We start from the raw sequence: 14740 nt of genomic DNA, 5'->3' as shown, positions 1-14740 counted from the left end.
GTTCTTCAGGGAAAACGTATTTCACTAAAGAATTGCTTTTAAATCAGAGTCACTGTTTCATCGGTGCACCCGTTAAAAAAAATTGTATGGTGTTACAGTATGCTTCCTATCAGCCACTTTATGATGAATTGCGTGAACAGATCGCTGCAATTGACTTTATAGAAGGACTTCCTAAAAGTTGGGAAGATGAGGAGCGGTTCTCTTCTGGCTCCTTGATAATTATCGATGATTTGATGGACAGTGAGCCCAAAAACAAACTTGTGGCTGAAGCCTTCACGAGGTTCAGACATCACCGTCAAATTCAGTCATCTACCTTGTGCAGAATGTATTTCACCAGGGGAAGTACAGTAGAACTATAGCCCTAAATACTTATTATTGTCTGTTTAAGAATGTGCGTGACAGAATGCAAATCAAAGTTTTAGTGCCGCAAATGTTTCCTTCTCAGAAAAAGTTTTTTCTAGATGCCTTTGAAGAGGCCACTAGACCCGCGCACGGGTATTTATTAGTCGATTTAAGAACCATGTGCCCAGAAGAGTTCCAACTCAGGACCGGTGTATTACTGGGGTCGCTCCCCATCCTCTTTCTTCCGAGTCATTTATTTAATACTAAGCAATGTCCAAGCATCGCAGGAATCACCTCCCGACCCTTAAAGTTTTACAAAGGACGAGAGCGGTGAAACATAAAAGATACTAGCCAACACCAATGTTCTTTCCCAAGCTTCAGGTGATTCTGATCTCGGCCCTGTTTTAAACCGCAGTTGTTCTCCAGACAGTGGTTGAATGGGAGGTTTCTCTCCTTACCTTGCAACTTCCCTAAAGGTTGCCAGGGAATGACCAGGGAAAGCAGCCACTCCCAAGACATCCTACCAGATCGTCTTTATCCCAGAGAAGCAGATCTTAAGGAGCAGAGTAATGAGGATGCAGCTTTGCTGAGACTGTAACCGTACTGTATTGGAAAGTGTGTCTCTTCCCAGAACTGCTGCATATTCTACAAAACACATAATGCTATTGTAACGTTCTCTTTCAATTATCCTGCTTATACGCATTTAACCTCAGAGATTAAAATTAGTGACTGGTATATATTTACATATCAGGGTCTATAGGATAGGTAGCATCTTTAATTTAGCTAAAGAAGAAGAAATTGACAAAGTAACAAAATATGCCTGTTAATTCAGTAATTTACAGAGAAAGTAAATGACCAGCTGCTGTGGTTAGCTTAGAGGTTTAGTGTCAGTGTCTGAGGTTATGACAAGGAGGCCGGAACTGTGTGGGGTCTCGCACACAGCGGGCCGTGGGGATCGGGAGCGAGCTTCCAGGCCTGCGGCTGAAAAGCCTGTTTGTGGGTGGAATTCTGGGGGACAACGGGACCGTCCGGGACGGCTTCCAAGGCTGCATGCAGGTAAGGAGCTTCTGTTAGCAGCACCACCTACAGGCAGATTAAGGAAATTCTCCTGCGTCTGTGATCCAGGTGCAAGAACCGAGACTTCATATCTAACTCCCGACTGGTACTCCGAAGCACCTCGATAGACCTACCCCCCCAACAATAAAGCCAAACTGGGGCGATGGCAGCTGGTGTGTGGCGCGGGAGGTTAGACCTGTGTGTCTGTCACTGGAAGGTCCCCGGTTTGAATGCCATCCTCAGCAGGGCAACAGAGTAGCTACATCTTTGCTGGGCCCTTGAGTAAAGCCCTTAACCCCCTATAAAATGTTGCTGGGGTGTTGGATAAAAGGCTGACCCTGTGCTCAGACCCCAGACATCACTCTCACCTGTGTGTGTCTGTCTGTGTCTTAATGGACTGGGGTCTGAGAGGGCCATCCAATAGCAGAGACTAACACAGGGACTGGGGTCTGAGAGGGTCATCCAATAGCAGAGACTAACACAGGGACTGGGGTCTGAGAGGGTCATCCAATAGCAGAGACTAACACAGGGACTGGGGTCTGATTAGTTGGAATTTCCTTTTGATGTGCTGCAGGTCTGCTGCAAAGACTTTCCTGGTGCAGCAAATGCCGTTTACGTGCTCATTTTAAAATCCCCCTCAGGGTTGTGGTCTCCAACTTGGCAACACAGCTCAGCAGTGCAGAGGACATAATTACGATCAACCTGTAGCGTTGGCAGAGTGCTTACTGTTGATGCTGTATATATATATGACACGCCATGATATTTTTATTGCGTGCCTTAATTAACCTTCATACACTACTCTACTTCTGTTCCAAAATATTTGCTGTGAAATGATCCACTTCTTTTAGTTTGTTGAACAGACCCACTCTGCTATTTTGGTTTTGGCACAGCCTTAAATACCTGATATTTACCTAATGTGCTCTGCAGGGTCGAGATCATACATGCCGATGGATCTGTGTTTGGGAAGATTGCTGTGGACTGGCTGTTTTTAGCTGAAAGTCTGGAATCCCATTTACTAACATTGGTGTTTTATTTAGACTCATATAGACCACTGGAAAACCTGGCTTCTAAACCAGAAGAGAGACATGAGCAGCTTACAATCAGGAGCCCGTTTATCTGATTCCTGCTAATCTCCAACCGAGGGCTTCATACCCAGAGATTTTGGGAGACATTCACACACAACTCCTGGTCTGTGTGATATTCCAACACATAAATCCTACTTATTTTCCTTTGACAAAATGGATCATTTGTCTTACCTCTCATTTGATGAAATACTTTATTATTATAGAAATAAATGCTAACATAACAAAACTGATTAACCACCCGGGTGGCAAAATTGACAGGGTAGGCAATGAAGTTGTATAATTTAAGTCAGACTCATTTTAAAAATCCTGATTAATCACAGAAAACTATGTGATTTTTAAGGTTATTTTTAAAAATCGATTCCCAGCCCTAGTTTTTATATATTTTTCTTTCAGTTTAAGTTATAGTAATATTATTGCTCAGGATAGACTGAAAGTTGCAGAGCAATTTTAAGTGTCTGATCTATAGAAAGTCCTACAGTACATAAATACACAGCAGGCACTTCTGTTCATGGGGGCCGTGGGACCTGCCCCCACCAGATGTCCTGTGGAGCAGTGCACAACATGATCAATAATTCAGTGTAATATCAGACCGATCTGATTTTCCATCAGAGATACACTATATGAACAAAAGCATTGGGAGACCCCTCCAAATAATTGAAATCAGGTTTTCCAATCACTTCCATAGCCACAGGTATATAAAATCAATCACCTGGGCATGCAGACTGCTTCTACAAAACATTTGCGAAAGAATGGGTCACTCTCGGGAGCTCAGTGAATTCAAACGTGGTACCATGATAGGATGCCACCTGTGCAAGAAGTCCATTCGTGAAATGTCCTTGCAACTAAATATTTCACGGTCAACTGTTAGTGGTACTATAAGAAAGTGGAAGCAATTGGGGACAACAGCAACTCAGCCACGAAGTGGTAGGCCACGTAAAATCACAGAGCGGGGACAACGCAAGCTGAGGCTCACAGTGTGCAGAAGTCACCAAGTATCTGCAGAGCCAATAGCTACAGACCTCCGATACTGTGTACAGTAGTGACGTCTGTATTACTTTCTTGTGTGCAGTGCCAGACTGTGCTGGCTAGACCCTCGCAGTGTGAGCTTCAGTCCTCCCACTCGCACCCCTGCCTTATCTGCACTGTTGACCTTTTGATGTCACTATGTGCTGCCCACTGCATTATTAATCTCTGTGGTGGAAAGAAAGGTAAATACATTCTGTGAAAGAAAAAAAAATAACTGTGAGTGTCCCTCTGTGCCTTCACTCCAAGCGAGAAGAACTAAGTCCAAAACCCAGGGCTGCAGAGGTAAAATCTTCTTTATTAGTTAGATGATGCTAGTAAGCGTGACAGAGTGCTCCGCATAAGCCGGGTGCTTGCACACCCCCCAAAAGAAAAGTGCCCCCTTATATACTTTCAAAAGCTCCGCCCCACAAGATCTTCTTCAACATGATTGGTCACCATATAACATGTGCAATCTTGAATTTCCTCTTATGACAGCCAGTCTCGCTTACTAAGTGCATAAATAATGATTACATGATTAATTACCTGTAGTTCTGTTGTTGCGTGTTGTTTGTACTGACTGTGATTATGCAGCTGTACCTGTGATATCCTGTAATAACATTCATAATATTAACAGCATCTATCACAAACAGGATGATAGCAGGATTCTCCCTCCCAGCTGCTGATCGCCGTTTACCATGACAACCTTCTCTCACAAAACCCCGACTTTGCCTTAGTCAGCTACTGTACCAGATGCAACCCCCCTTTGCCACTATGACAGTTCCTCAACTGGTGCCAGGTCAGTGTGTTCCACAGCAAGTTTTCTCCAGCATGATCCTCTCACGAGTTTTACCAGAACAGCAACACACTCTAGCTGGAAGCCCAGGCCAAAGCACTGACCGCACATCCCCAAATGTAACAATATATTCTTGCCTGAGGCCTAAAACAAAACATTAACTTTCCAGTGCAGTATGGTTACAGAGTTCAGCCAGCAGAGCTGAGGGAAAACATGCAAACAAACACGACCCCAGAGCTGTGAGATGGACATGATCTTTGGTGAGACCCCTGGGTCGTCGTCTTCTTCTTCCTTGATCTTTGACGGTGAGGTCAGTCTGACTCCAGGTCTCTCCTGTAAGCGGATCTCCACCCCTGGGCTTAAGAAGCTGTGCTGAACTTGCTTGGTGTCACAGACTCAGGATGTCTTCAAACCTGCCATTTTAACTAGAAAAAGGATTTCTCCACATGTTAAACCCTGTAACTCGTAGACTATTTTGTTCAAATCTCTAGAGACTTCGGTCATAATACTTCACAAAGCAGCAAATTTAGAAGCAGTAAAAGAAAAAGTTACCTAAATAATGCAGATGCTATGAGTTAAGAGCGTGCGATTAAAACAAAAGCAGATGCACCATTGCTAGCATTAATGTTTTGTGTGCAGATGCTCCTCGCTTTACAATGGTTCAGCTTATGATATTTTGCCTTTACAGTGTGATAGTCGAATTGCACATTCAGTAGCCAACTTTGAATTTTGCTCTGTTCCCTGGTGAGTGATAAACTTTACGATACTTTCTTCTGATGTTCGAGATGACAGCATCCAGGCAGCCACGCTTCCAGTCTCTGTAGGGTAAACATCTCATACAGTGTTTATCAATATATTATGCAGGTTTGTTTCTGTATTTAACCAAAGAAACCAGTATTCATTTATTTACTTTCCAATTACTGGTACTTGGTTATAGTAGTTACAGTATGTATTTACTTGTTTAGTGACAGTAGTTATTTACTTATCACATCATATTCATATTTGACTTATGATATTTTCCACTTGTAATGGGTCCATAAGAACAGAACCCAATTGGAAATCGAGGACCATCTGTACATACAGTATGTGTGCATGCTTGTGTATTTCTGTTATTCAAATGTATGCTCTGGTGCCATTTTTATTTTTAGCTTTAGCAGAAACTTCATGCAAACTGATCCTCATCCTCCTGACTCATTTCTTTAAATGCAGATTCTGTTATTTCTTTCATCTCTTTCATTTTCTCCTCAGATACTGGGGGTAACATTGGCTTTAGCTCCCTTTCGATTCTCTCCAATCTCTCTTTTGTTTTCTCATCAAATTTCTTGTTGTTCTTCTTCACAAGATCTCTTATTGCTTCTTGGGCTTCTTTGCAGGCATCTTGTAATTTCTTGCGTTCACTTTCAAAATTGGGACTGCTGGGATCCAGAGCCATAAGTTTGCCCAGACTGCTGATCCTGTCCATCAGGTGTTTGTCTGAAATCTCAACGTAGGTCCCTGAGATCATGTTAACCAAACTGGCTACATTCGATGAGTGCATGGCCTGCTGGTAGATCAGGTCCAACGTGAACTTTTTTGAGTTATATGACATTTGTTTCTGAGATGCCTTCTGAGACTGTTTGACGAAATCTTTCAGAGATCTACTCAGGCTGGTCTTAATGATGTTTGAGATCATCTGAAAGAAGCGTATCATCTTCTCCCACTGCTCTTTCACTCTTCCCATGGCATCTAGACCCTTAGCCAACATATTAATGGTGGTGTTGAAGTCAATCTCTTTTACTTTACAGGATTGCAATATGACTAAGATATCTGTCAGCTCCTTCTCGTTTTTCTGCAGGTTGTCCAAGCTCTGTTTTTGATTCTGTCTCATCGTTTCCAGCTGGGCTCGACTCTGCTCTATGCGGAAACGGGCATTCTCCACCGCCATATCACCTGCCCGTTTAGACCCACTTTCCTTAGCTTGCTTTGGGGGTTGAGGTGTAAATACTGGTGTGTTTGTGAAGGCTTTGCTCTGAGAGTCAAATGTCTGACACTGTTTCCACAGCTCCTGCATTCTTTCAATCAGGTCTTTTGTCTTGGCAGCATCGCATTGCCCTTCAGGTGCGATCGCGGTGAGCTCAGAGCACAGTTTAATGGCGTCTTTGCAGATGTTGAGTGCAGCTTCTTTGACTTTACAGTCTTTCTCACTCTCCACTGAGATTTTTAGCCCTTTATATTGTTCCTCCAGGTATGATGTCTGTGCTTTTCCTTTCTGTTGATCATATATCTTAGACAGTTGAATTTCATTTTTGTCGATAAAGCTGATCAATGTCTCAGTCAGCTTTAGCAGCTGACCTGATTTTGACAGCACATTATTCATAGCAAAGACATTTTCATCTTTCATTTCTGCTTCTGTGCCTTTTGTGCCTTTTGAACTTCTTGCCACCTGATTCATCCCTAAGGTCAAAAGAGTTGCAAAACCCTCTGCAAGTCCCTCTACAAAGTTCATGCCCATCACATCCCATCCAGATGGCAATGAATCCATTGCTTTATCAAATGTCGTCTGTGCCACTTCTAGCTGCTTATTCATGTCATCAAGTGTTTTCTGAGCCCTTTCCTTGGCTTTCTCTGAACCCTCCTTTCTCAGCTTGTTCTCCTCAATTTTACGCTTGACTTCTTCCAGTTCATCACCATATAGCTTCTTTGCATTTACACAAGCTTCTAAAAGTTCTTGGATCAAACTAATAACAAAGCTGAACTTTTCCTCTGCTCTCTCAGCCAATTTTTCACATTCACTCGATATTTCAGCTATGTTCTCCAGTTGGTCAGGAAGGAGGGTTTGGACCAGCTCATCATTGTCCTGTAGTAATATCTGAACTGAAGTCTTGATGTAACCTGGCACGTTGGCAGTGTGGAGACGGATCTGGTCCATGTTCGTGTGAGCCGTATTGAATGCCACCCATCCAGAATTAGCCACTTGCATAAGACAGGCTCGGAATGAGTCTGGGTACTTGATGAACTGAAAGCCACCAGTAGGAGGCTTTTGGCCAATGGAGAAATCTACATTGGAAGAAATAAATACCAGCTCTCCCATAATGGCTATGGAGAATGGGGCAGGCATCAAGTACTCCTCCCAGTTAGCATATGGCTGCATTATCAGTTGGGTGTCTTCTCTGTAATCCTTAGCCTTGGAAATTGATTTGGTAGCTTTCACTATGTCTCCCATTGTCGTCTTTCCTGTAAGGGAACAGAAATGTGTGCTGTAACCAGGGACTGACTTTACTGGTGGCGAAGTATGCATTCACTTTTTAAAAGCCATACGTGCAGCAATCGATTGTTGTAACAGCGTGATTGCGTAGGTATTTTATGTGCATTTGCGCCGATATGTCAAGAAATTATCATGCATTTCACCCTTTATATGCTAATTCGTACTTCATCCCACACGGAAATAACCTATATAAACATATATGTTTTAATATAGGTTTTGATATAGGTTTTTAATATATGTGACATATATAAAATTGGCCGTTTTCCTATATTATATGTACATATATGCACATATATGCGTACATATATGTACCTATATACACTCACCTAAAGGATTATTATGAACACCTGCTCAATTTCTCATTAATGCAATTATCTAATCAACCAATCACATGGCAGTTGCTTCAATGTATTTAGGGGTGTGGTCCTGGTCAAGACAATCTCCTGAACTCCAAACTGAATGTCAGAATGGGAAAGAAAGGTGATTTAAGCGATTTTGAGCGTGGCATGGTTGTTGATGCCAGACGGGCCGGTCTGAGTATTTCACAATCTGCTCAGTTACTGGGATTTTCACGCACAACCATTTCTAGGGTTTACAAAGAATGGTGTGCAAAGGGAAAAACATCCAGTATGCGGCAGTCCTGTGGGCGAAAATGCCTTGTTGATGCTAGAGGTCAGAGGAGAATGGGCCGACTGATTCAAGCTGATAGAAAAGCAACTTTGACTGAAATAACCACTCGTTACAAACGAGGTATGCAGCAAAGCATTTGTGAAGCCACAACACGCACAACCTTGAGGCGGATGGGCTACAACAGCAGAAGACCCCATCAGGTACCACTCATCTCCACTACAAATAGGAAAAAGAGGCTACAATTTGCACGAGCTCACCAAAAATGGACAGTTGAAAACTGGAAAAATGTTGCCTGGTCTGATGAGTCTCGATTTCTGTTGAGACATTCAAATGGTACAGTCAGAATTTGGCGTAAACAGAATGAGAACATGGATCCATCATGCCTTGTTACCACTGTGCAGGCTGGTGGTGGTGGTGTAATGGTGCGGGGGATGTTTTCTTGGCACACTTTAGGCCCCTTAGTGCCAATTGGGCATCGTTTAAATGCCACGGCCTACCTGAGCATTGTTTCTGACCATGTCCATCCCTTTATGACCACCATGTACCCATCCTCTGATGGCTACTTCCAGCAGGATAATGCACCATGTCACAAAGCTCGAATCATTTCAAATTGGTTTCTTGAACATGACAATGAGCTCACTGTACTAAAATGGCCCCCACAGTCACCAGATCTCAACCCAATAGAGCATCTTTGGGATGTGGTGGAACGGGAGCTTCGTGCCCTGGATGTGCATCCCACAAATCTCCATCAACTGCAAGATGCTATCCTATCAATATGGGCCAACATTTCTAAAGAATGCTTTCAGCACCTTGTTGAATCAATGCCACGTAGAATTAAGGCAGTTCTGAAGGCGAAAGGGGGTCAAACACCGTATTAGTATGGTGTTCCTAATAATTCTTTAGGTGAGTGTAGGTACATATTTGCATATATATATATGTGTGTATATATGCACCTATATGTTCACTTATATGTTCACCTATATATTACAAAAATTATTAAAATCCATAGCTGCTCGACAACATAAATAAAAGCCCAAAATGTAGAAATTTAAATTTAGCAAGTGTCTTGTCACACAACAACAGTCTGCACCTGCAGGAGCCGGGATTCAAACCCCTGACCTCCCAATCATGGGACAACCCACTCTCCCATCTGTGCCACTGTTGCCATTAAATTGCTTTTTCTTTTTCCTCTGTTTCTCCCTCTCCCTCCGAAGGTTGGCATGAAAAAGAAACGTTCTTCTAGATACAACTGCATAGTAAATGTTTCATGGGACTGCATAGTAAATGTTTCAGGAAAACGTGTAGACATCATAGCTTTCCATCTCCTCTCACTTATTTGCCATAGTTAAATTCCATAACATGCCAATTACATGTGATACCAATTTCACGTGTTCGCACATAAGTTTTTTGCATTTTTTATTTTTTTTTAGTTAGTTCTTAGTTATTGCCTTGATAATAGAAAATATGAGCTAGGCATCATGTATGACAGTTGCCAAAGTGAGATATGAGCTAAAATGACCAGATCCTGCCATGAGCTATATAGGAGACATATCTTGTATGTACATATAGGGCTTATATGTGGATATAAAGAAGCAATACAGGAGACCTATATGGCCTGTATATGCACATATATGCACCTCAATTTTGCCTATATGTGGCATATATACGTATATATGCAGCATATATATGCATATATACTGCATATAGGTTTCATATATGCGCATATATCCTCATATAGGTTCTTTCAATGTGGGATTTGCGGTAATTTCTTATCATGTCGGCGCAAATGCACATAAAATACTGTAGCGCGAAGGTACCGGCAGGTTGGACAGATGCCAGCTTTGGAAATAGTTCTCAGTTATCGCTTGTGTGATTATAAATGTGCTTTGTGTTATGTCCTGTATAGTGGTTAATGTTTATTAATTGTTGGACGTTGTGTATGTGTGTGTATGAGGAGTAAAGGGAACGATGAATGTGTGTGATTGCAGTAGTACGGGTGCAATAAACGCCATTTGGTGATTGAACCCCGAACTATCTCTGCTGTCTAATTACTGAGAGCATGGCTCAGCTACTCACTATTACAATACGTTTGTATTTGTGCTATTACATTAATCGATTGCGTCACGTATCGCTTTTAAAGGTGAATGCTTACTTGCATATACCAGTTATGCAATCCCTGAATATAACCGTGGTGCTAAGAGAATCCGACTGCACTTTTCCTCCAGAAAATGAAATTGAATGTTTCATTTAAGTTAAATACATATTTTTTACAACAAACTGTCATTGCAGGGCATTACATAATGAACATCGTCTTCTTGGCACTATACGGATCATACTTAGGCCCACAATTCGATAAGCATATTAGTAATACAGTGATCCCCCGCTATATCGCGGATTTTTCCCCGACGCATCACAGTTTTCTGCGTACCTTCCTTGTGGTCCGATTGTTGTGAGCAAACTTTTTGTGAACCAATACTAAGCTTAAAATGATTTTACTTTTAAATATTACATGAAGAAATTAGGGCTATCTAATCTATTAATCTGTCGATTGCTTTTTTTTTTTTTTTTTTGATTAAGCGATTGCATGTTATTTGGGGGGGATTTTCAGCATTTTTTAATAACCCAAACTGTATTTGTACAGAAGTTGTTTCCAGCAACTCACATTAAAAAACGAGTGCAAAAAAATAATTTTGTAGCAGCTGAATCAATGTAAGGAAAAACACAAAATTTTTATAAAGTGCAACCAGCATGGTGCTTTAGATAATATATTTAGTACTCCAGGTTTTTAGTGTAAAGGCACAGACTACCGCTGCTGCTACATAGAATATTATTAATTATTAAATAATGCTCTAATGTTATTTAATTTTGATACACATCTGCATTTATTATGGACAAACAAAGTAAACATTTATTGCGGAGAAAAAATCTTTTCCGCATTTTACACTAGAATGCGCCGGTGTTCTGACGAGTTAAGCTACCTATCGAGACGTACTATAGAGCCTTTTTGCGTGGGCCTATATGCAGTTCAGACAGAACACCGGCTTGCGCTCTCGTGAAACGCCATAGACTTTATAGTGACTGAATGGCACATATAAGACGATTGGTGAGGGAAAACCCGTGAACGGTTGTGTGCGCATACTACAGTGATGAACTGTAAATAAGATAAATAACATAAGGCTATCTATAGTTTGTTTAATAAAAGGACAAGATATAGACCTGACCTGTTCTATAGGAAAGGTAGCCTTAAATGATTTCTGTTGTGATCTGGCGCTATATAGAAAATAAAATTAAATCAAATTAACTTGGGGCGCCCCCCTAATACATGGTAGGGTAAACACTTTGTGGTATATGTAGCCACATTTGATAATGGCCGATTGTGTCGACATCTTTCCCAGACAACCAAGACTTCACCTGTGTTCATGTGCACACATATGTGCGTGTGTGAAGGGGTGAGGCGGGTAACGCGGACGGCAGTAACGTCATTGGTTGCACTTGAAGTGAGAAGTTATCCAATCCGACAGTAAACGGCTCATTAATAGGAATGTTCTCAGAGTTGTGGTCTCGGCTGGTCTAGAAATAAAATCTCGAGTCCATGACAAGAACGAGTACGAATACGGCTGATTCAAAGACAAGATCGAGACCTTCAAAAACTGGTCTTGAGTACTACAACATTACGATATTACTGTAAATTTCTATCATGAAGAAATGAAGCAGTGGTGTAGTGCTAACAAGAAATTTAAGGTGGGTAAACTATATGCGCAGCAGTAAAAACGGTGGGTAACTATTCACATACTTAACATTAGTGATCTCAAAAAAGGTGAGTAAATGCTGTTTTGTAAATTTAAAAGGTGAGTAAACGGCGTTTATGTGCATTTACCCTCCACTACACCACTGAATGAAGGATTTGAGTTAATCTGGATAATTGCATAAAATAATCCAAAAACTCCACAACGTCACATAATACATCAGTGTCTCTCCGACCTAATTTCAGCTAATTGCCGTTAAATACTAACGTTTCTGGCAGAATTAAAACAAGACTCTATTGGTCCGCCTCCTCAAACGTTTTTTTCAATTCTTCCAGAATTCATTACGTAAGCTACTCAAGGCACCGGGTTCAGGTGTCTGCCTGGGCTCCATGTGTGTGGAGTTTGCATGTTCTCCCCATGTCGTCGTGGGGTTTCCTCCGGGCACTCCGGTTTCCCCCCACAGTCCAAAGACATGCTGAGGCTAATTGGAGTTACTAAATTGTGCATGTGTGAGTGAATGGTGTATGAGTGTGCCCTGCGATGGGCTGGCCCCCCACCCAGGGTTGTTCCCTGCCTCATGCCCATTGCTTCCGGGATATATAGGTTCTGGACCCCCCGCGACCCAGTAGGACAAGCGGGTTGGAAAATGGATGGATGGATATTGTGTATAAACAGTAAAAAAAAGATGGTGGTGGTACTGTTTGCAGTCTAGTTAAAGTATAGTTTTCATTCTTTTTTCAGTTGATGAATTGTCTTCTATTTAGCGTCCGTTTTCATATGAGTTTTAGGTTACGATAACAGCACCGGTCCCAACAATTAAGTCCAACCTGCATGAATACGCACTCAATGGAGATTCTAATAAGGTACGTAGCAGGCAGAAAACTTTATGGATTTATTAGTAAGCGTATTTAGCAGCTACAGGGACAGAAGATATTAAAAAGCTCCCCATACTAATAGCAATTTAATAAACATGAATAGACAACACGTGAGAATGGTTTTGCCTATTCTGTCGGTCCATCATCCAGAATAGCATCTGTGTGTTTTCTCTTCAGATGCTCATGTATAGTGCTAATGCTGAAACTTTGCAAAGTGGAAAACCACCTTTTTGTTTTGTGATAATTTGAAATACTCCCACAATTCCGTTGTAATTTAAGTTCATAAAAAAACAACCGATGTGTCGATTTAAACTATTGGTGTTGATGCATTTTCAGCATCGATGTCATCGACTACATCAACTTATCGCGGCATCCATATTATATATATATTATTATGTAGTACATTTCGACTTGAGATTAATTTAACAGAAAATATTGTACAATGCTAACATTATACAACAGAACTTGCATTATACGAGATCTCAAGTTAAAATGCTCCCAAACGTTTCATAATTTCTGCCATTTTCTACCACTCATCTCTTCCTTTCCATCCATTCAAATGTTTTGTCACGTTACTACCCTCGACTTGAAGGAGGGCTGAGAGAAACTGGTGGTGCTAATTATGTGCATCACGAAAAACGAATGTGTCGTTACAATGCTGCTGTAAACCGCAAAGTTAAATTTAAATGTGCGTGTGTGTGTGTGTGTGTGTGTGTGTGTGTGTATGCATGTGTATATATATATATATATATATATATATGTGTGTGTATATATATATATATATATATATATATATATATATATATATATATATATATATATTTAGTGGCAGCCCTAATTCACTCCCATAGTGATAGTTTTTATTTTTTTAAACTAGTTTTTTCTGTAAAATATATTCTGGGGGAAAAACCTGGTATATTTGCTTACTCACCTGGTAATACTTGCAGATGCTTGCAGCTGAAAGCCTTCCTGTCTCTGAAGCTTGCTGTCTCTGACTCTTTATGTCTCTGACTCTTCCTGCCTGAGATCTCTGTGGTTGTCCCTAGCAGCTTTTATTCTGTTTCTCTGCCCCGCCCTCAACTGCCCAACACATCCACCCAACACACATGTTCACATGTAGGCGAGATACAGACCAGGAAGTTTTTATTTGAGCCCCTCATCTTTAAATGTGTTCTGCAAACGTCATAGATGGGTCAACTCCGGTGTGTCGAAACAACTTTAAAACCAATACAAAGTGCTTTTGAAGAGAATGTTTGGAAAATTAAAGCTTTGTGTGACAAAGAGAATGATTACTGGTAGGAAATCAGTATAATATGGTTTCATAAAGGTCTTACAGTTTTTATTCAGGCGCTTAACTACTTTTTCCTGAACAATAACCACATTCTCAAATCAGCCAGTGCAGCCTGCATAACACTAACAAATCTGGCAGCACTCCCCATTTTCCCTGCAAAACCCTCTACGTGAATCAAAACACTAAATAGGTATTGCAAAATTGCATAACTCACTCAAACAGTAACACACATCAGTCAAACAGTAGACACATACAAGCAATCAGTGAACACAATCAGACAAAATACTCACTCACTGCAGTAAAGTCAGTACCGACAGAGGGAGCAACAACGTACAAAAATGGGAACACACATCTTCTCTGCAGTTAAAGTGGGTTTATTGGCTGTTTATGCAAACACGAATATCAAGAAAATAAATTTGCCACGTGATGAAAAAAGCCATGTGATTTACTCTGCCTGATCTCTTCATTCTCAAATTAGCCCACATGGTTTTATCAACATTGCTAACAATATTTTCCCTGGCAATACACCGTGGGAAAAACCTCTGAGAACATCTGATCCAGCCTTGGCAGTCTGCCACTGTGACCGCTCTACATGCCTCCGTCATGGCATCTAAAAGTGGCCGTTCCTCATATGGATGCTGATCATAGACTTCCCATCTCCACACAGAAAAGA

At 41.2% G+C, this 14740-nt stretch overlaps 1 protein-coding gene across 1 annotated transcript; it reads right to left on the bottom strand.

The window, feature by feature from the left end:
* Window positions 1-3784: 3784 nt before the first annotated feature.
* Window positions 3785-13858, bottom strand: LOC140588230 (uncharacterized). Its single transcript, XM_072709945.1, has 2 exons — window positions 13708-13858; window positions 3785-7494 (listed from the first exon to the last, which is right to left on the bottom strand). The coding sequence occupies exon 2, from the start codon at window positions 7481-7483 to the stop codon at window positions 5444-5446; it is 2040 nt and encodes a 679-aa protein (XP_072566046.1). The 5' UTR covers window positions 7484-7494; window positions 13708-13858; the 3' UTR covers window positions 3785-5443.
* Between the last annotated feature and the right edge of the window lie 882 nt (window positions 13859-14740).

Source organism: Paramormyrops kingsleyae, chromosome 3, assembly GCF_048594095.1.
Source record: "Paramormyrops kingsleyae isolate MSU_618 chromosome 3, PKINGS_0.4, whole genome shotgun sequence".
NCBI lineage: Eukaryota > Metazoa > Chordata > Actinopteri > Osteoglossiformes > Mormyridae > Paramormyrops > Paramormyrops kingsleyae.
The sequence above is the reverse complement of the archived record's forward strand: the minus strand, read 5'-3'. Positions and strand labels throughout refer to the sequence as shown.